The 22761-nt window shown below is 38.2% G+C and overlaps 1 protein-coding gene across 1 annotated transcript in view; it reads left to right on the top strand.

The window, feature by feature from the left end:
- The window catches only part of EYA4 (EYA transcriptional coactivator and phosphatase 4), a 3122134-nt gene that overhangs the window by 2990499 nt on the left and 108874 nt on the right, over window positions 1-22761 (top strand). Inside the window, exons 15-16 of the mRNA XM_044077094.1 lie at window positions 5209-5267; window positions 5429-5589. Coding sequence (XP_043933029.1) covers window positions 5209-5267; window positions 5429-5589 — 220 coding nt within the window. The remainder of the gene's footprint in view (window positions 1-5208; window positions 5268-5428; window positions 5590-22761) is intronic.

A 22761-nucleotide genomic window follows, 5' to 3' on the forward strand; every position in this document is an offset into this window, starting at 1 on the left:
TACTCATTATTCTCACAATCTTGTAATTGAGTATGAGTCAAACTCCTTTAGGGAGATCAAGGTAGAAGACATCTGCTGGCAATCCCTCATCTAACACCTCCCATAATAACTGATAAAAATTCACCAAATTTGTTAGGCAAGAGCATCTTACTGTGACTCCATGCTGGAATAGGTCTAAATCTTATTTCAGCCACCCATTCATCAGTTCACATAGGATATTCTCAAAACATTTGCCTATAATGCATTTCAAGCTACTTCATCAGTAATTATATACTAGTATTGTATTTTCACCTTTCAGAATAGGAATAATAACAGCTTCTTTCCAGGATGCTGGTGCAAACCCAGTTCTAAGTATTCTGAAATAAATATTTCAGACTTCAACCTATATAGTCCATTATTTTGGTAAAAGCCCTTCTGTTGTATAAGACCTATTTGTAATAAGGGCTGTTAACATCTTTTTGTAATCTACTGTAGGAAAAGAGTCCAGACTAATGTAAACATGTCCTTCTTCCATAGGTAAACACTTTTTAGACACTTGGATAAAAATATATTAGATAGTTGTTTGGGATCAGAAAGCAAAACTGAATTTATTTTAAACTAATATCTGCACCTCTTTCACTCTCTAAAATACCCATATAGAACCTTTCTATTATCGATCATATAACTAATCTTGTTTGTATTTGCTTTCTCTTAGTCATCGTAGTTTTGTTACACTAGCTTTAAATTTCTGATATTTCAGTTTATATTATGTGCTCGCCATAAGTCTTTTTTCCTGTTCTTTATCTTTTCCAATTTTTTTTCCACCATGGGCAGTTAGATTTTGCAGTATGTCTGCTATCCTTTACATTAAGTACATATTTATTTATCAAAAAAGATGTATTCATGAAAAGTGTGTCAACATTGCTTAATATCTGAATATTTATGGCTACAGGTTAATAAAATAATGGCATTTGATTATTATTGGTATAATATTAGGGATTATTCTTCATGAAGTGCACAGCTGTGTTTGTGTATGGCATTATGTTCAGAGGCAAAGGCTGGACCTTTGAATAACTTGAGCAGGTTCCAGACATTCTCTCTGGGTGACCACACCTCTCTTTACTCCGCCTGTATTACTCTGTCAATTATGCACATTTGTTTGAAAATACCCCTACATGGATACATGGAGGTAAACTGTTGTAAAAGTGAAACCTAGTAATTGCATTTTGGTAGGCTGGAACAGCATAACAGCCTAAAGGAGGTCATGTTACAGAAACCATAAGGAAATTTAAAATGCTGCAAGAATCCTGTGAGGAGTGGCACTGATTTCGCTCTCAGTATTGTCCCAAAGGCATAACATTGGGCGCAAGCAATGTATAAATCCCACTGAGTGTTATTTCCATGTCTCTTCCTGTGTGGAATATTATTTGCCAAGCTAATTGTCTTGTATAATTGTTTCTTAATGGTGCATTTTGTTTTTTTAGTGTACTCCCTGTTACTGAGGCTTATACAATTTGGAATTAGTCAGTTTAGCATAACGGTGATCTCTTGTAGTCTTTGTTTCTATGATTGGTATGCAGTACCTGTTTTGACTTTCAATGATCTATAGATAAATCCAAAAGATTCTAGTGACCCCATGTATGTTTTAAGTGGTGACAGTGGTCAGAGTATATGAGTTTGTGGGTACTGAGTTCTCTAATGCTGTTTTGATCTTTGTGTGTGTGTGTGTGTGTGTGTGTGTGTGTGTGTGTGTGTGTGTGTGTGTGTGTGTGTGTTTCCCTTCTTCTTCATTTTATATATAGTTTATCCCAGTGACTCCAGCCTCTCTTATAGCACCAGGACTACCTCAGTGTTAAGGCAGGGGCCAGCATAAATCCTAAGGGCATCCTGTTTGGGGTCATGTCATTGACTGCTTCTGGGGTATTTTTCATTTATTACCTACCCCTTCATGTCCCTCCCTACAGTCACCTGTTTTGAGGGCTCCTTCCCTCTATGGACCACTTCCCCCCTGCAGGGAACCCCTAGACAAATGGCCTCTCATCCCTTCCTTCCATTTCCTCAAACACCTGAGCCTCTAAGCAAACCTGAGTTACTTGGGAATTAGTTAAGGCTTTATCCCTGTATATGCCATACCATGGCATTTTTTCTTAGAGTTGTAAACATCTGTAAGATCATTGCTTTACATCAAAATCTTACAGTTTTTTTTTAATTTGCTGAACAGACGATTTTCTATTAATTTAGGTTATGCTGCAAGGAATATTTCCACATACAGAACACAGCATTATTATATTCCATCAAAATATGCTTCTGAAGTGCTGTGATATGGCATAAGCTTAGAGGAGAATCTGCAACGGCTTCCTATTAAAATGTTGGCACTCTTAAGCGTGACTCCTTCTACAGTTTATGTGGCATTACATATATTGATAGCATATTTAAGCATGCTTGAATATTCCTTTCTTGTTAGACTTGTTGCTCCTGCTACTGCTGGAACTGTTAGGGTAGCTTTATTTCTCATTCCTCTAGTTCATTCTTGCATATTCTGATATTTATAACTTTGTCTCTGTCAGTATATGGGACATACCAAGTAAAAACACCAACTGAAAACTGTTTTAAACGGAGTAAGAACCACACTGAATCACAAAAAGATTAAGCAAGCACTTTCGTTTACTGATATTAGTAAACTTCATCAGATAAAACAATCACGTTACACATCTTATATAAGCTTTCAAATAATGACATCACTACTCAATTAAGAGAACCAAGCCTCCATTTAAAGTGCTATAACCTTATCAAATATAATAACCCATATACACTCTAATGTAAAAATAAAACACTATAATATTAATTTACAATAGAAAAAGTTGAAGTAAAATCAAATAATAACACATAAGTACTGTACATGTATATAAAATTCATAATAAATAATTATACAAAAATGTATATATGTTCATCTGGTAAGGGCCCTCATTTTAAGAATGCTTCTGATAGAAACAGAATCATTCAAACCTGGGGGAACCAAGGCATTCAATTTCAGTTGCCATATCAGTTCTTTTTCATCTAGCTTCAAATCCATTGGCCCACCCCTGATATTATCAGCAATGTTTTCATTGACATGGAAGACAAAACTATGTGTGGGGCAAGATTTAATATGTCTGGCAAAAGCATTATTCAAGTTCATTTTCTCCATAGCATACACATGTTCATAAATTCTATTTTTAAGGGGTCTTTCTGTTCTGCCCACATAAAAAGCAGGACAATTCATACAAGAACCCAGATAAACAACCCGTCTTGTGTTACAATTGAACTTGCCTTTAATATTATATTTTTTGTCACGAATAACAAAAAAATTGCCAACTTTGATGTATTTACACCAACGACAAGCCTCACATTTAAACATGCCACAATGTGGTAAATGGTATTTCAAGGCTCCATTCTCAAGAGAGGCTTTCAGATTCCTACCCTTCCTAAACACTATAAAGGGGGAGTCTCCCACGCTATTTCTAACCAAATTGTCATCCAAAAGGAAACACCAATTCTATGATGGATTTAAGTAAGGGAGCGTCCACTGAAAAGGTGGTAATAAAACTCAATTTAGCCATATCAAAGTTAGAAGGAGCATAAAGCTGGTTGGAATCAGATACTACAATATTAGAACCTGTCACAAGTTCATTTCCCTTATTTTCCAAATGGTCAATATTAATGATATTATCAAGTTCATCTAGTCCAGAAATGTCAAACCTATCACTATAAGTCAATAATGATTTAAAAATACTGTTCGATCTTTTAAACTGAACTTCCCCAATAAGGTCATCTACTAATTTACTGGGGTAACCATGTTTAATAAACATTTCCTTCAACAGGTTACATTCTTTTTGATAAGGTTATAGCACTTTAAATAGAGGCTTGGTTCTCTTAATTGAGTAGTGATGTCATTATTTGAAAGCTTATATAAGATGTGTAACGTGATTGTTTTGTCTGATGAAGTTTGCTTATATCAGTAAACAAAAGCGCTTAATTAATCTTTTTGTGATTCAGTGTGGTTCTTTCTCCGTTTTAAACAGTTTTCAGTATATGGGACATATAATTGATGACTGTAGATATTTCAATAATTAATACTTTTATGTTTTGTTTTTTTTTTGTTTTTTTTTTTCTTTGAATACAGTATTTGGTTTTCTTATTCCTACTTTCCTAACTGTTGGTATTGGATGATACCAAGTGTTCAAAACTTCTTCATTTTCAGTAATGCTTTGTGGTTCATTTCCAGAACTTCTCAGCTACTTGTATGTTATAGTGTTTGCAATAAAACAGTCTTACCATATTGCTGTGTCAGGCTGCGGTGATGCAGCGGTTAGCGTTGTTGCCTCACAGCAAAAGATTCACCCGTTCGATTCTCGGCTGGAGCGCCTTCTGTGTGGACTCTGCATGTCCTCCCCATGGTTGAGTGACATTTAAAGACATGCAGGTAGATGCGTGAATGGGTGTGCCCTCTGTGAAGGTTGGGCATCGGGATGGCAACTCGGCACTATAAAAATCTACTGCCAATCATTAGCGGACCGGAGTTCCACTGTGGCGACCCCTAACCAGGAAAAGCCGAAAGACATTACTTTACCATATTGCTATGTCATACAGTATACAGACCCTCATCCATAAGTATATCCTAATCAGCAATGAGAATTGTAACAGTTTCTAGTTTTATTTTACAGAACCCATATTTGTCTGTATCTCACACTTTTGCTGCAGACTTTGTAAACTAATGTTTATATATCCCACTGTGCTTCCCATGTTGTTGCTATGGTGGTCCTTTTATTGGTTGTCTTTCTCTGGTTAATAGTACTGCTGCTAATTAAAGTTATTTGGCTACATTGAGCTTCCATAGTGCTAATGATGATTTGGAAAGTTCCTCTTTATTATGTTGCTAAAGGCAGTTTCAGGGAATGAACTAATGGGGGCACTGGTTTATCTGAATTTAGTTTATGCAGTCTGACTTGATGTTTAATGAGTGTACTGATTTATTTGAATGTGGCTTATGTATTATGGGTTTATTTTTAATTTTTCTGCTTTTACATTACTGTGCAGTTAATTCTTGTTTGTCATGCTGTATATTTGCTTCCTCCTGTTGCATTTTACAATATTAACAGTTTATTGTCAGTCACTCATATAAGATGGTTAAGATACAGAATATATTTACCTGCATTATCCGTTTGTTTAAAATTATTTTTATTTATCTAGGAATGTGATCAGGTTCATATAGATGACGTTTCTTCTGATGATAATGGACAAGACTTAAGGTGAGAGCTGTTGTCAGTAAATTAGATATCATTTACTGAAAAAGTTTCATTGCTACCAGCATTTTAGATGCACCTTTTTGGTAGCGTGCAGATCATTTACTGATAATTTGCATTTTCTCTGGTGTTCCATAAGTAACTTTTTTTTTGTTTGTTTTTTGTAGTACCTATAGTTTTGCAACTGATGGCTTCCATGCAGCTGCAACTAGTGCAAACCTCTGTTTGCCAACAGGTGTGAGAGGAGGTGTAGACTGGATGAGGAAGCTGGCTTTCCGCTACAGACGAGTAAAAGAGTTGTATAATACTTACAAAAACAATGTTGGAGGTAAGTCTGGGATAGAAAATTATTTCTGCAAAATATTTTTTTTATTTAGATAACTAACTGCTGTGTGCATTCCTCATGGAATTGGGCTATAGGTTTCAACTGTGAGGACTGTAAACACAAAATGTGCAAGTATCACATTTGCTTTGTCCTCTCATTTATTGGTTTTATGATGAAGCTTATTTAAAAAAAACCTTTGCTGTCCTTGTTCATTTCACTGGGGAAAAACTTCAAGAGGTTAGTGAAACAACTTTGAGTGTTTATGGGACTGTATATCTGACTCGTTATCTTAACCACATAGCTGGATGAATTTACTCATGATTTTCAGGAGAGGGGTGAATTTTCCACACAGTAACATGTCTCATGTGTTTCTCTGAATAAGAAAAACTGCTGTGGATCATTATACAGAGTATATTTTTTATGAAAAGCAGTGTTGTCAAATTACTCCATGACTTGTCATCTTCCTGTGGTGAGATTTAAAGGTACTGATGTATTACCATTTGTTATTCACTTTGGGTGCCAACAGAATAAAAAGAAAAATGCACTGATTCCATTTTCTTTTCATTTTTAGGTTCTGCATGTCAAATGTTTACCACTTAAAATATGCTGGCTCCTTCTTAACTGTATCACAGTATCCTAATTGGTTTATCTTCATTCTTGCACTTTTGCAAAACTGAGGCTAACATCTAATGAATCAGTTGACAGATGGTGTACTGTTGGTCTGTGTAAAAAAATAGACCAAAAAGGAAAAATGTAATTTGAAGTTAAGGAAAAAACTTATATTAGGGTAGGGGAAGTAGGGTCAGCTTGAGTAGACCAGTAACTAGGAAGGGGGGATTCAGAATAAAAGAAAATATGTTTTTATATGGTGATACTTAATTTGCATTCAGAAATATAATCCCTGATTGGATTTTTCTTGATCATGGTGAAAAACCCATCCATACTAACACAAATGGTTTGATATTAGTACTGAAACACAGATAATTGGGTCTATCCAAATGAGAAAAAAAATAAAAGTACTTGCCTTTTATGATGGAAAATCATAAAGCTGCAGATTCTCTTCCTAGAGCAGCTGTTTGGATTCATTTCTAGTAATCTGTAGTACAGCATAAAGGAGGTGCTCCAGTTCCAAGACTCTGTCCTTCAAATGAGATGCTAATCTGAGGTCCCATCTGCCCAAGTTTTTTTTATGGTACCTCAGACATATGCAAAAGATCAATCCTCTGGTACTTCAAAAATGAGTAAGAGAATGCGTTCATCATTTCCACTGCTGCATTAGGATCATTTAGGCTATAAGGGTTGTGCCCTACCCAAGACACAACAATAGGCCAGCCTCCAAAAGCTCTGGCTCTTATATATAATTGCATATTCTGTGTGGAAGGGTTCCCTAAAGATGACTTCTCTACTAGAAATGAGCTGAAGCACTGCCTGCTGCTCTTGTGAAGCCTCTGAGCTGCTTCTTCATGAAGCATCAAGAAAGTACTGAAAATTTTCCATTTTAACTGCTGATTTTCTTTCCTCTGGGCTGTCCAATCAACAGTCAGAGTGGAAGTATGAATAGGAGCCATAGGAGTATATTTTATTATATGTAAAAAATGTATTTTCTACATATATTTGCTTTAGCGTTTCTGACCATTTAAGGACACTGATATTTCTTAATGTCAGGGATTGTTATTTTTTTAACTTCAGCTAATTTGGGGACTTATTTTGTGAAGAAATGTGCTGCTTATGTAAACATTTGTGTTTTTAAATAAAAGCTTTGAGTGGGGAAGTGATTTACTTGGGCAGGGAATACTATAGGTGTAATAAGATGTCACAGCATGAAACCAAACACTAACGGCCATTTTTTTTCTGCCAGACTTTCTAAAGGGATTTCTGAGAGGATTAGTGTGTTTCTTGTGCATTACAGTGTTTTGAGAACATCATATGTGTGTGAAGTTGTAAGTGTGCTGTTTGTTCAAACTATTTGAGAACTTACCTTCCAAATTATCTTTGGTTCCCAAACACAGGTTTTTGCAAAGCTTCTCAAACTAACAATCATTTGTTTTCTCACCTTATGTGTGCTCCTGCAGCAATAACAATGTCTAAGCCAGCAAGGGAACAGACTTCTGCTTTCATCCAACTCTTCCCCAGTAGACAAGCAGAGGGACATTTTGGACAGATTTGGTAGAATAATTTTTCTTCTTCCACTTTGGCATATATAATTCTTAACTATCAGACATATGTATAAGTTTGTGCTTTTCTGTATAGATTGTTTGAAATACCTTGCTAGCACTTTTCCCACTCAAGGTAGTACCTCTCTCAATTATTTTGCTTCCAGCAGTTCTAAAGTATCTAAACATGTCTATTTTCATATGTTTTTCCTTGGCTGTTGCATTTTATTGCACCCACCATGATAAACCTATTCACAGACAGTGTCAAGGCACACTGTACTAGGGCCTTGTCTTCTTTAATGGCATATTGGAAATGGGTGGATTCTAGAAACTTTTTTAGAAGCAGCTACATGTCTTCTACAAATACCTTCACAAACCATTACAAACTGGATTTTTTTCTAGATCCAGGATTGGCTTTGCTAGTACCTTTTTCATGGGGCTCAAGGATGCATATCCTTCCTCCTTCCAGGTTGGATAGGCTTTGGTAGTCATCCCATACAGCCTAAAGGCTACTGCAGCAGTGAAAATGATAATCATAGTATGGTTGTATAGGTTGCATTTAACATAGCACTAGTTGTTCAAATTCCTCAGTGCTCCATTCTCCAAGTATTACATATAGTTATTGTTGGGAAATGGTGGATTTTTTAGTTTTTTTTTCTTGTTTGTTTAGTTCAGGATGAGTTCACTACTACTTAACTTTTAGGCAAGGAAGTCCTAAAGATTTGCCACTGTGTCTGCTGATTTCCCCTACCTTGGGCTGACCAGTCAGCTGTCATAGGGGAAGCGTGTGAGGGAACCAGAGCTTTTGGAAGCTGTCTGGTTGTGTCTTCAAAGGTTCATAGGTTTATACTAGGCTAATGACCACCATGGTCTTTATAAGCCTAACCATGCAACACAACCTAGTTTTGTCCCCAAGTACTTTGGATGGCTATATGGTAGGGTATGTTAGTAAGAAGGTAGCTAAGGGTTATTTGGGGGGGGCGTATGTTAGTTGAGGATTAATTTGCTTAATGTTGACCTCTGTCCATCAGAGACATGAGGCCAGATCGGGAATGAATTTGCGATTTCCCATCCAATGATCAAGGTTTTGTTTGAACCTCCAGGACCTACTCCATGTCAAAGATGAACTCTGCTTCACTCGGATGGAAGAGCTTACTCTGCAGTGCAGCAATCCTTTGAGACAAATATCACTCCAGGATGTTCTGTTTAAGTCGCAGGCAAAGTTCAGTTCCTTGGATCTAGGTTTACTTGTGCTGTTTGTTTTGTGGATGTGTAAGAGATCCATCAGAGCTGGATCTGAATCTGAAGATGACTTATGTGCCAGGCATAGATCACTTATCATTAACTTGTAGGAAACTGAGTACAGAGATAGGGTTGTAAGGCAATCTATGTAGCATGGAGTATTCATACCCTGGATCCTCCTGGTGAGGAACCTTTGAGGGCATTCCAGCTGTTGCAAGTGCATGGTTAGGTACATGCTAAAGGGGATATTTTCCTCAATGATGAGTCTGATAAGGGCTGAGTAGAGTGGTACTATAGCTTCCTTGGACCAGAATGCCATACCCTTGCTTAAGAGTTTAGCAACACTGAAGGATTTTCTTACTATCTTGAGTACATGTTGGTTGAAGGCCAGATTACTGTCTACATATGTTCCCAGATTCCTAATTACAGGATCAATTATTAAGGGTTTTCTTATTTACAGAGTAGTTAGTTTGGATATATGATTTCCCAAATGACACTTTAATGCATTTCTTTGCATTAATTTTTAATCCATGGCTTTGACATCAGTCATTTGTTTGTTTGTTTTAGACCCTCTTGGTGTCATTAGGAGAATCTGTGATAGCTCCCAATTTACAGTCATCTGTGAACTTGATGAGCCAGAGACCTTTGATATTAGTCTTGACTTCTGAAAAGTCGATGCCAAACAGGAGTGGACCCAACACAGAGCCCTGGGGTACTCTGCTTGTGACCAGTCTGCTGGTGGAGGTGGCCTCACCAATCCTGACTTCTTGGGTCCTGTCAGCCATCCGGAAAATCAGCGAGTTATGTAACGATTTTTGCCTAGTTCTGAGAGTCTGTCAACAATACCTGAGTGGATATTGTATCAAATGTCTTGACCAGTTCAAGGTATGCACTGTTTTCCCCCTCATCCATAGTCATGGTGGCCCTCTTGAAGAAGTCTACCAGATATAGTAGGCAAGACCTTCCTTTAGCAAAGACAAACTGGGATGGGTCTAGTGTCTGTTGGTTGCCAGTACCCTTGCTGATCACTTCCATGATAATTTGTTGCATGGCTTTGTACATTAGACCTGTCAGACTGATGGGTCTATAGTTCCTGGGGTCGGTTGACAGTGCACCCTATGCAGAAGGATGATGGTTGTGGCCCTCCATTCATCTGGAACGTAACCTGTTCTGAGGCTGTAGTTGAAGAATGTCTCAAGTGGTCCTGCTAGGTCATCTTTTAGGCTATTTAAGAGGCAACTGTGGATATTGTCTGGACTTGAAGCAGTGTTTTGGCCTTAGCAAGCACCTGCAGGACCTGCTCCATGTTAATAGTTGGGGGGATATGACAGAAGGGATTTCACAGGGGTAGTGGGGGGGGAGTGGGAGTTGAAATTAGAGTTAAATTTATTAGCTGGTAAATTTGCTTTGTCAACATGGTCATTGAAGGTTGTGCCATTTACAACTTGTTCTGCACACTGCTGAGTGTTACCTTTAAGGTTTCTGGCATAGCTGAAGAAGGCTTTGTGATTTTCCTTAGCCTGGCAAGCTATCCTGACCTCATAATTGGGCTTCTTTGACTTTATTGGACCTCTTAGTTTCTTGTTTAGTTGAATCGGAGAGCTCTTGTCTCTATGAGAGTTGTTCTTTTAGATTTTGACCATGACCTTTTTATTTTGTTATATACACTGTTAAGGTAAGGATTCCAACAGTTGGGTTTATTGTTGGTATTAGATTTGGGCTTACTTCTTGTAGGTATGACAACCTCGGTGCAGCCATTTACATGTTTTCACAGAGTTTCTGTGAATAATTCTGCATAGGTAGCTGTGTTCGCAGGGTTTTGGGGAGAGCTGTAAATTTTGACATACTATCACTTAGTAGGATGCAGTTTGCATTAGAATAGTTCCTAGCTGTTACAGGCTTAGCTGGATTTTCTGGGTTGATTTTTATTTCATGGTAGACAGATCTGTGCTCCACACTCAACTATGAGGATATGTCAAAGGTGAGGATGCAATGCTGTCCCATGTTGGTGAGTACTAGGTCTAGTATGTTTGACTATGTTGGTCAAGGGTGTTAATGTTGATAAAGTCTAGGAAACATTATGCCTGTGAGTTAGAGGAAGTATATCTTTCCCAGTCTAAAGAGGGGTTATTAAAGTCTCCCATGAAAAGTGTATTTGGTTGTATGGTTAGTGCCTCTAGTAGGTCTGGGTCAGAGTTGTGAGCTTCATGGTCATATTGGGTAACATGCAACTGAACAGGGCATGGTAAGGATCCTTGTCTAGGAGATTTGGACATGGATGAACTCCAGGGCATCTTCCTTTTAACCAATTTGGAGTTGCATTTGTTTGTGTAAATTGTGACACCTCCACATTTAGCCCTTGTCTGTGTTATTGTTGGTCTAAAGGTGTGGAAGGCACTGTAGCCTTGCACTGCCATAGTACTTTATGCAGCTTTATACCAAGTCTCAGTAACAGCACAGATGTCTACATTCTCTAGAATGAGGAGAGTTTGCATGGTTTGGAGTTTCTTCTTTAGACTCCTGCCATTGAGCAGTAACACTTTAAGGTTGCTCTGATTATTTTATTTTTTTTTTTGCTTTTGCTTTGATTATTATTTTTTTTTTTTTTTTTTTTTTTGCTGTGTTGGTAGTTTTGTCATTTTGACATTGCCTAAAAAGACTTTAAGGGGGTGGATAAAGTTTTAGGTTTGTGAAGATTTCTTTTAAGTTTCTGAGCATAAGAAGGTGATTGTGTATGATGAGTAGTATGTATGAAGGATGCAGTGTGTGTTTTTGACAATATTGTCTGTGAGATTTTTGTCTCCAGTTTTATATATGTACATCTCTCACATACTGTGTTAATTTCTTTAAGAATTAAAAGATTGTCTTGAGTACATGAAACTATATTATTATATTGTCTCAGAATGCCTATATCTACCAAGCTGACCGCAGAGGCATTAGGAAATTGCATATCCACGTGCCAGGACTGTGTAAGGGTTGGGCTATAATAGTTTAGGGGCCTGGTGCTACAGGGGTCACATGAGTGGTGTCTGGGGTTAAAACTAGATATTAGATGGTGCTATAACTTGGTATTAGTGCTGTTTGATGCACTAATTATCTGCCATAAGCTTAGCTTCTTGCAAAGCCTTTCTATATTACAGGTTTAAGTCTTAAGTACTGGCTTTATCGGTAGATTTTACAAAGTGTTTGCTACTATACAGGGCACTGCTAACTGCTGCTGCATTGTGAACAGCTCTGTGCAAATGCGCCTAATTTTTAGCAATGAGAAAAAAGCTGAAAACTAACTCTTGGTCCTCTAGCCAATAAACGACTACACTTTGAGCTCCTTGGAGTGCTTCCCATCTCAGTGAAGCCAGGTAAATACCTTCCACAGGAGGAATGATCCTGGAATTTCATGATGTAAATGCACAGCAAAAGTAGCTCTCAACTGCAGATTAACAACAAACAACTAATTCCCTAAAAAGCCTACTGTCTGATGAAACAATCTCAATTTAAGTCTCCCTTTGTATTTCCCAATGCAGACAGACCAGGCTTCCTTTCTACTGCCACAAGAATTGCAGTCCCAGTCTTCTTAATGTAAAAACAAATATTGTTCAGACAAAAGTGAAAAGAGTACCAACTAGCCACAACAAGTAATTTTCACTTTAAGCTCTGCTGTGTGTTTCCCAACTTAGACAGACAAGGCTTCCTTTCTACTGCCACTAGAATGGAAGCCTTGTCTGTCCAAGTAATTTTCACTTTAAGCTCTGCTGTGTGTTTCCCAACTTGGACAGGCAAGGCTTCCTTTCTACTGCCACTAGAATTGCAGTTCCAGTCTTCTTAACGCAAAAACACACTTTAGTTAGGCAAAAGTGAAAAGGGTATCAGGAACAAATCAAACAACTGACTTCAACAAGTAATCCTCACTTAAGCCTGCCTGTGTGTACCCCAACTCAGGCAGATCAGGCTACCTTACTTTTGCCACTGGAATTGCAGACCCGGTCTTTTTAATGTAAAAAAAACACTTTAGTTAGCCAAAAGTGAAAAGGTACTCTAGGGAAGGACTTTCCCAGTTTCATCTGTCAGTACCCAGTAAGATGGGCAGAAGAGATAAGACTGGAAGGAAATTCTAGGGCCAGGTGTACAATAGGTCAAGTCTGGGAGAAGATTCAAAGGTGAGATACACAGTAGGGGTGGGCAACTCAAAAGCTTCTGATTCTAAACGCACAACAGAACAGGATGGGTGGAAAATTTTCAGAAGAGTGAGAGTAAAAATGTGATAAAATGAGAACCCACTCAGAAATTATTTAAACACACAGGCATAACCCAGAAACCATTTGGAAATATTATACTATAAATCACTGTAACTATAAAATTGCCTTCAATTAATAGCTTTAGTTTCAGATACAGAACAAACGCAATAGGAACACACAAAACTGATTTAAATGGTAAAATATGTGCAGTATTTTAAATGTAGTCTAAATATACCTGCTGGGATGCAAAATGTAGTTTAAATGCTTTGTTTGCAAGCTTCCAGCAGTCCCAAGACTAAGATGGCTGACTGCTTGTGTAATGTAAAACACCGGGGGTGGGGATGATTAACACAAGGTCTACTTACAACTCACTCAACTGACCAAGTCTGACTTTTTGTTTTAAGTTTGAAGAGAGAGCCCAATCAGAAATGATTTAAACACCTAGGCACAGCAGGGAAACCACTTGAAAATACTGTACTATAAAGCACTGCAGCTATAAAAATGTCTTCAAAGTTTTAATTTCAGATACAGTGCAAACACAACAGGAGCACGCAAAACTGATTTAAATAGTAAAATAAGTGCAATATTTTAAATGTAGTTTAAATATAATTCCGTGGAAGCAAACTGTAGTCTAAATTATTTGTTTTCAAGCTTCCAGCAGTCCCAAGACACAACCTATATAGCCTAAAGGCTACTGGATCAGTGAGGAATTCAACCTTCTATTTTATGGTAAGTGCAGCGTACGCAACTCTATTTTCCTCAGTGTTCGAGCCAGATTTCCAGTATACATTATGAATATCACATCAAGGCTGCTCTGAAAATAAGCTGTACCTAGCAAAACTAACAGAGTCAAAATAAATTATTTTCACTTCACTAGGGTAGTAAAGTTTTATTTCTGGGTTGTGTTCATTTTTGAGTCATAAATGTATATGTGGTCAGCTGTGAATTACTTTATGGCTTTTTTAAAACTATATATTCCAGTTGTGGCCATTTGTTTGTATGACTCAATTGGAAAGCATCTTTCTCATCTAGTCCAGTGGTGGGATTAGATGGCATTCCAGTCAGATATGATTACAATAACTGGAATATCTCCTTGGCTTTGTATTCCTGTTAGTGATACTATATAGCAGGCTGTGTTCTGATTCAACCCGTAATTTGATACCAACAAGGCACATACGAGGGACCTTTTATAACTTGTTTTTCCTCATCCTTATACATTCATTTTTCTATCCAGTCTTTCAGACTGCAAGCCAAGGAGCCATTATGCATATAGCATGACTCCAGCGAGAAGTGTAACAAAGGGGGAAATCCCTTCAGCTATCCCACATTTTTTTATCACAGGTCATGTGTGTCTCTTGAATTTTTCATATCTGTATGTTGAAGTACCTTAGCAAAGCTTTTACATTATCCTCTTAGCTTATGTCTCCCACAAGACCATTCACATTTGCTTTAAATAAATTTATAAGCATTTTAGATCATTTGTCATGAGAACAATAAGAACCGCCAGTAGAAACACCACCTTCTAACACACCCACCTCCCCCAAACTATGTATAGTAAAAGCATACCCCCTAAAAATGTGGGCCATAGAAAGAACCCTAAACCAAAGCCCTATCTGAACAGCATTGACATGGCAATTGGTCAATGAACTGAGGTTGGTCAGTGACTGTGACTAGTGTATAGCCTGTTTGAGGAGCCTAGCCCAATTGTATAATTGTCCGAGAGTACTGTTTCATTAAGAAACTTGCTTAGAGTCACATAGTTGGTAAATGGAGGCCGAGGGAATGGAACCATGGGCAACAGGAAGTAGCTCACTGACAGGACATAGTCTGAATCCTCTGTGATAATGGTCACAAGTACCAGAGAATCCTTTTGTAGGATATTGGAGCATGAGCACTTCTTTCTCAAGCACCTGTGTATCTGAAGCTTTGGGACCAAAAATTGCGCATCTTCTCTAATGTATACCTAACTGCATTTACAATTTGATATGCAGGAGGTCATTATGGGATTGAAAGGAAATAAATTAGCTACATTGTGGACAGGGTGCTAAAAGCAGACATCCATTCACTGTTAGAGTTATCAAATCCAAGGAAGTTTTTTTTTTCATATTTGTTTGATAATCCTAAACTTGGTTGTATATGAAAGGTTATACACCTAAATCTGAACATTAACCTTATCAGTATTATCTGTGCAAACATTTGACTTTTCCTTACTAAAGTCTTTGTATAGATCTGTTTGTATGGCATTCAGTTCATTGGCGACAGGGTTCTGTGTTGGGACCTCTCCTGTTTGGCATTTAATTTTCTGAAGTAAAAGCCAATACCAAATAGCTCTGGCTGGCTAAGTTTGGAGATGGCTGCAAGCTAGGAGAAATCATTGAATCCCTGAATGACTTAGCCATCCTGCAGGAGGGTTTGTTCCGAATAAATAACTGGCGCCCAAATCATGGAGTAAAATGTAAAAAAAAAAGTGCATTATTGTATCCTTTATGAAGCCATCTACCCCAGAGAACTACCACTTTTGACAACATGCCTCTAAGAGTTGACCCAGTTGTTCAGGATTTGAGAACTTATGCGGACAGTGACCTAACTTTTGACCAACATGTGTCCGTTGTAAGAAAGTCCTTCCATATTGTACAGCTTATAAACAAAGGGATTGTGTCTAGATCTAGGGATGTCTTTGTTCCCCTTTGCTCAGCTCTCATTAGGCCAGTCATCGAGTATAATGCCCTCTGTAGCATGTATCTGTCCAAACACATGCAACATCACCCACATAGATACCTTGCTAAAAGGATACAAGGCCTAAACAACTTGTTCTACATGGACTGACTCAAAGCCCTGTCACTATACTCTGTATCCTACACATTGCTAAGAGGAGACCTTTGTCTGGCATACAAGGCATCTTCCAGTGATGGATTTGCTGCACATCAGCAAGTGAAATGACATCAGAAGTACTTGGTCTAAGGATTTAAACGTCATCTGCAATATCAACAGAATGGTTTGGAGGGACAGGTGTATCGTTTATAGGATACTGCTGCCCTTCAACAGATTCCTCATCTACATGAAACAAAGTTCATGCCTGTCCATGTTCAAGTGCATTGTGGCTCACAGAAAATTTACCCCAGGGGTACCCCCTGTACTACTAATGGATAGAGGCAGCTTCTAAATACTTTATGTCATGCATGGATCCCCTCAAGTTATCTATGGTATGATTTCAGTTATTCTCATTATGGGTAATTTATATTTATTGTCTAAGGGATGGGTAAGGCTCGTGTCTAACCAAATGGGATAGGTCAATTTGAGCTCAGAAAGGGAAACTGGCTAGGCTTAAAATAGCCCACAAAGGCAGCAAGCCAAGTACTTACCTGTGAACCTATGACAAAGATGAAAACTGGATTGTCTGTCTGAAAATAAAAAAAAGTCTTTTGTTGACTACATTGAGGTTATTTACAAATCGGAGAAACAGTATCGTACAAAAACTGATCATTTTGACACACTAGACTAAAATTCTGGCATGACTGATTTCCTTTAATATTCTAGCTCAAGGTTTTTTGGGTAAGATATATGACATGCCACTTGACAGTGGTTGACCTTACTGCTAAAGTTATTTTCTGTTTTGTTTGACTTGAGGAGAGATACTGATTCCCTGATTCACATGCTTTAGAGGAATAATACATTTAGCCCATCTCAAAGGACACTTCTTTATGCTTTTTGTGATTTAGTCATAGAAGGTCCAGACAGTTGTTTTGGTTCTATATGCTAATTTATATCCAATCTACCATCTAATGAGAGAACTGTATTTTGTCAGATATTCCATGAACTGCTCTTGTATTAGTTTTTCCTGGAATTAAAAAAAAATGATTGCAAATAGAAAATGACCTTGCAGTTGTCATAGAAGAAAGAATCCCCTGTGTTTTGGGTTGAGTATTATGGCAACTACCTTCCATGGTAGGTGCACATAGTCTGGAATTATTGGGCTGTTGTGAATCTGGGTCAAGAAAGAGAAGTGTAATGAACTCACCACAGATTAAAGAACTTGAGATGACATGAATTCAGACCTGGGGCTTCAGCTAAGGGTGAGAGACTCTAGATTTCTGAGGTGCTTCCAAAAGACTGGGTGATCATAAAATGAAAATGTAGTCAGGGACCTAGTACCTTGGTTAATAGCTCCTTCTCTTTTGACAATCATTTGAGAATGGCTGTCAAGAAATCCTTTTATTTAGCACAGCTGGTTGCTAAAGGAATATCATCAAAGTCCAAAGAGGTAATCACTTTCTGATACTCAGCATTGATCAAGGCAGTTGTCAAGTCTAGCTATCACTTTGGGATGTATCTCAGTAAACATTTCAAACAAACAGAAAGACCCCAGAGGTGCCTATCCAAAAAGATCACATGCCTGGAGTTTCTGCACTACCAAGCTCTGTTGGTTTATTCAGTGTCTATAGACTTTTGAGGGAAGATCTCTTTTTTGCTTATGGTGCCATTAGAGACATGATTATTGTGGCCCTCCTGTATTCCTGCAAGCCTAATATCTCTACCAGTGCTAGAACCAGGAAACTAAATATTAACTTACAGATAAGTAAAACACAGTGGAGGGACAAGGCTATAGCTCTGCACCTCCCAAAATTTTGGAGTAAACTTCTACATATTAAGCAGTGTGACTCATTATCTTCCTTTTAAAAATAACCTAGGTGACGGAATGGGCATTCAAAAATTCACTCCAGGATTGACTAGTATGGCTCTCATGGTGATAGGCGGTGCAACCTGAAGGAGGGTACTGGCAAGGCTTTAATGGTCAGAAGACACAGTAGACTTGAAATATATATGAATCTCTTAGAAGTAATGTCCTGTGCCTGACTGATCCTTTGCAGTACCCCAAATGGTTTACTGCTAGATTAGGTGAGGAAAAGTGGAAAGAGGGCCGCTTTTACATCTTTTGTTTCTGGCTAGTTGTAACTTTGTGTTGTCAGTTGTCTAGATCTATTCTTTTCTAAAACAGAAGAGTGCTGGCACCTCATTTTATCAGCCCTTCACTTTTTAATTATGAGACCATGTCAAGAAAAATGTGGCATGACCCCTGAAGCTGCTGATTAGTAGGTCTTAAGCCTGTACTCTTTTGCTAGAGCATTTAGTGAGTAACCCATCAATGATGTTGAAAAAGCCAGAGGAAACGCTTGCCATGTAATACTGCAGTAAATAATTTACCCAGTGGCAGCAGTTACGGTCTAAACTCCACAAGGTCTATATTGCAGACAAAAGTCTCCAGAATTTCTATATATCATGCAATGTGCTAATCACTGTAGCCAGCTCTGTAGCCATTAAGCTATACCCCCCACACAATGTTTAAGCATAAAATAAGTAGGAATGTGCATGTGTGTGTGTGTGTGTGTGTGTGTGTGTGTGTGTGTGTGTGTGTGTGTGTGTGTATACGTGCACGCTCATTTACAGTAGAGAGTTGATTATTTGAACTAATTGGGACCTAGGGTAGTTTGGATAATCAAACTGTTTGGCTAATCAAACATGTAATTGAACCGGATAAACAACTTCTACAATCTTGTATATTCTGCATGCAGGAAATACACTTTACCCAGAGGCAGCAGATATGGTCTAAGCTCCACAAGGTCTATATTGCAGACAAAAGTCTCCAGAATTTCTATATATCTTGCAATGTGTTAATCACCATAGCCAGCTCTGTAGCCATTAAGCTAAAACCACCCCTCATAATTAAAACGAGAAGGGCCGATAAAATGAGGTGCCAGCACTCTTCTGTTATAGAAAAGAATAGATTTGAACTAATTGGGACCTAAGGTAGTTTGGATAATCAAACTGTTCGGATAATCAAAAATATAATTGAACCATATAAAAAACTTCTACAGTCTTGTTTTTTCTGCATGCAGAGAATACACTTTTCAAACATTCAGCGATTCCAGTGGACAATAATGAATATTTTCAAACATGAGCGGGCTACAAGCTCAAACACACACAAGCAATTATGTATAATGTTTATGTATTCAAACTTTATTATTTTTTCACCCCAAAAACTTTGGAAGACTGGGTTCGGATAATTGACATTTGGATAATTGACTCTCTACTTTATATGTCTTACATGTGTGTTTATATATTTGAATTTGTTAATTTTATAAACCACTAGCCCTGTGAGGTTTACCATGATAGCAAAGTAGACTAGACAACTCTAGACCATGTAGCAATTTCCAAATTGTTGTGTAGGAGCCACAGACATTCCAAGGCAAACTGTGAGGTGTACTCCACCCATCATGTCCTGTGTTTGCACAGAGGTCTTTGCCCAGTGGACTGTGCCTTGTATATTTCCCACAGGAGACACCCCAAGTGCAGATCACTTCACCTAATTCCTTTCAACATGAAAGAGCACTCTGAAATCCTCCGTTTGCTGAATTCTTCTCTCAGACACAGAGAGGGTGAGCCAAGCTACTCTGTGAAGGAACCCCACTTCTGTCATTTGTATTCACAACCTCATCCTTTCAAGCATTGCATAAAGCTTGTGGCCACAGGTGAGTGACATAGAGTGACTACTATATTGAAAGCTTCACCTTATGATTCAGTTCGTATTCACAACCACAGTCTGATATGTTGAGTGACCAGTGCATTGAAAGCTTCACTTTGACTCCATTCTCATTCACGGCCACATAATTCCTTACTGTACTGCTACCAGTGCACACACCTGAATGTCAGTCTCCAGATCATTTCTACCCTAACATTTCAGCAAACTATATAAACTATGACCTTTTTTTTTTTTTTCATCTTGGCTGCTTTATGCTCAGTTGTGTATCACTCTGTTGCACATTTCAAAAGACAGTGACTTGACATCAACACATCTCTTACTCCTTAAAACAGGGACTGAGTGGTATACAGTAGTGGCCCTGGGATCTTGCACCATTGTAGAACTTACCACATGACATTTCGGTTGCATGGTCATATACTTTCTCCAAGCTCACGAAACACATGTAGACAGTGTTGGCAAACTTCCATGACCCATTCAGTATTTGGACAAGAACAAAAGTCGATCCACTGTTCCTTAGCCAGGGTAGAATATGCATTGCTCCTTCTGAATCAAAGATTTGACTGTTGGGCAAGGTCTGATTTCTAGCACACTCATATACTTTCCTTTACAGGCTGAGGAGAGTGGCATCTCTGTAACTGGAAAATGACCTGCTGTCGTCCACCTTTTGAAATTCAGAGCCTGTTTCTCTCCTAGCCTTCCATAAAAGGGTCTATATTATAAGTTCGAAGTTTGCAAACTTCGAATCTCATATGATCAACATCATACAAGCAAAATTTTCAAACATCGAACATTTCAACAGAGATCGCTGTAGGGAATATTTCCCTTAACTTCAATGTAGTGCGATCTTGGAGTTGGTATATTTAAGTAGGGGGGGTCTGATTGCCCCCCCCCCCCCGCACAGAGCGTTCAGGTAGGTTTTTTTTTTTAGTTTGTTTATATTTTATGTTCGATGTTTGAAAACTTCGCTCATATGGAGTCGATCATATGAGATTCAAGGTTTTCAGACCTCGAACATATAATATAGACCCTCCATAAAATACTGAAAGAGTGTGCTACCCATAACACCCAGTCATTGAGAACTAGTTTGGATTTTGTTTATTGTTGAATTCTTTTACCTGTGTGTTGTGCATCTGGGCCTTTTTCTCACAAGTTACTTAATATTAATCATCTGACAGGCTGAATTTTATTAACCTTGGTATTTTTATTATAGTGTGTTAAATGTCTGAGTTCAAATCTCTTTGAAACCCTCATATTGGAATGTACGTAAGCACACAGTCTGAAATGGAACTAGAGACTTTAGCTTCAGCTTATTAAACCATACACATCTTACAAGAAGCAAGGAGTTAGGTGAGCACTAGAGGAGGATGATCATGATCAAAAATATATACTGTAAACTAGACCTGTATGCATTTTAAGTGTTTTACTTTTTTTTTCTAGATATATAATAAATGTTAATTGCATTAATATTTCCCATCAACTGCCACATTGCCCTGTACAACAAACCTGTACCAAAATTCAGTTCAACAGAGCTTATTACTCTCCTGAAATTAACAATTACAGGTTAATATGTATTACTGTTCTTTACATCCCTCCTGGTGAAAATACAGCTGTACTGGAAGATATCCTACATTGGATATCCATAACAATTCCACAAGAAAAAAATACTATTAGGTGATATGAATGTCAGTTTGGGCATAAACTCTGACACCCCTACATCCACCAAATCCAAAGCACCAAAAATTTCAGGACCCAAGACTTCATATTATCCCTCAAGCTCTACAATCGGAAACCCCTTAAAACTATTTCCCTAGACGGTGCAGTCGACTACTTCAACTCCACATTTTTAAACATCTCAATAGCTTGGCCTGTATCAGAACAGTTTGTACTAAGTCCAGTTACTCACCCTGGCTCTCCAAGCAGACAAAAATACTCCTAAAATAAAGAGACAAAGCATGTTACAAATGGACCCAAAACAAATCAACAGTTAATCGCCAAACATACCTCCACGTACGAAACAAATCAAAAAAACAAATAAGACTGGACAAAAATAATTACTATACCAACCTACAAGCTAGGTACCAAAACAATCCTCAAAAGTTCTGGTCCACAGTAAATAAAATACTGCAACCAAGACAGACTAGGACCCCCCAACCAACCACCAGTAACTCCCTTGAAAATACTGCCACCCAGTTTAACAAATACTTCATTGACTCTATTAAAATCCTCACTAGCAAAAACTGCCCTACACCTACACCTAATCTCACTTCACTACTACATAAAAACAACACTTTCACCCTTCAGCTAGTCCCAACCCACACCATCCTCAAATACTTACTCAAGCTAAAACCCACAATTCTAGCAGCAGACAACCTTCCCACTGTACATCTAAAAATGGCAGCTGAAGCCATCTCCTATCCAGTTTACCTGGTAATCAATCGCTCTATATATGAACAACACATATCCACCCTTTGGAAAACTGCACACATCATTCCGCTACACAAAGGTGGATCTTCCACAGATTTTTCTAACTATCAACCCATTGCAATCTGATTCCCTCTGGCAAAAATTCTCGAAAGGTGCATGCACACTCAAATACTACACCATACACCATCGTCTACACAATAAACTACTCACCAATACCCAGCATGGCTTCCACTCCAATCATAGGAACACCACAGCCCTCATTAGCTTCACAATCACCATCAATCAACATAGAAACAATGGCAACCTAGTATCATCCATCTTTCTAGACCTATCAAAAGCTTTCAATACAGTCTGTCACAATAAACTGTTAACCACTATGACCGAGTTCAACCTAAGTTACTCCACTCCAGCTTGGTTTCAGGACTACCTCACTGATCGACAACAAGCTGTCTAGTTGAACAGTGTCCTATCACCCCTATTACAAGTGACCCTGGGTGTGCCTCAAGGATCCATCCTCATCCCTCTTCTTTTTAACCTGTTTACCAATAAGCTCCACACTACCACATCTCAAGCCACACGTATCCAG

The sequence above is a fragment of the Protopterus annectens genome, chromosome 1.part1 (genome assembly GCF_019279795.1).
Source record: "Protopterus annectens isolate FY-2018-M chromosome 1.part1, PAN1.0, whole genome shotgun sequence".
In the NCBI taxonomy this organism is placed as follows: domain Eukaryota; kingdom Metazoa; phylum Chordata; order Ceratodontiformes; family Protopteridae; genus Protopterus; species Protopterus annectens.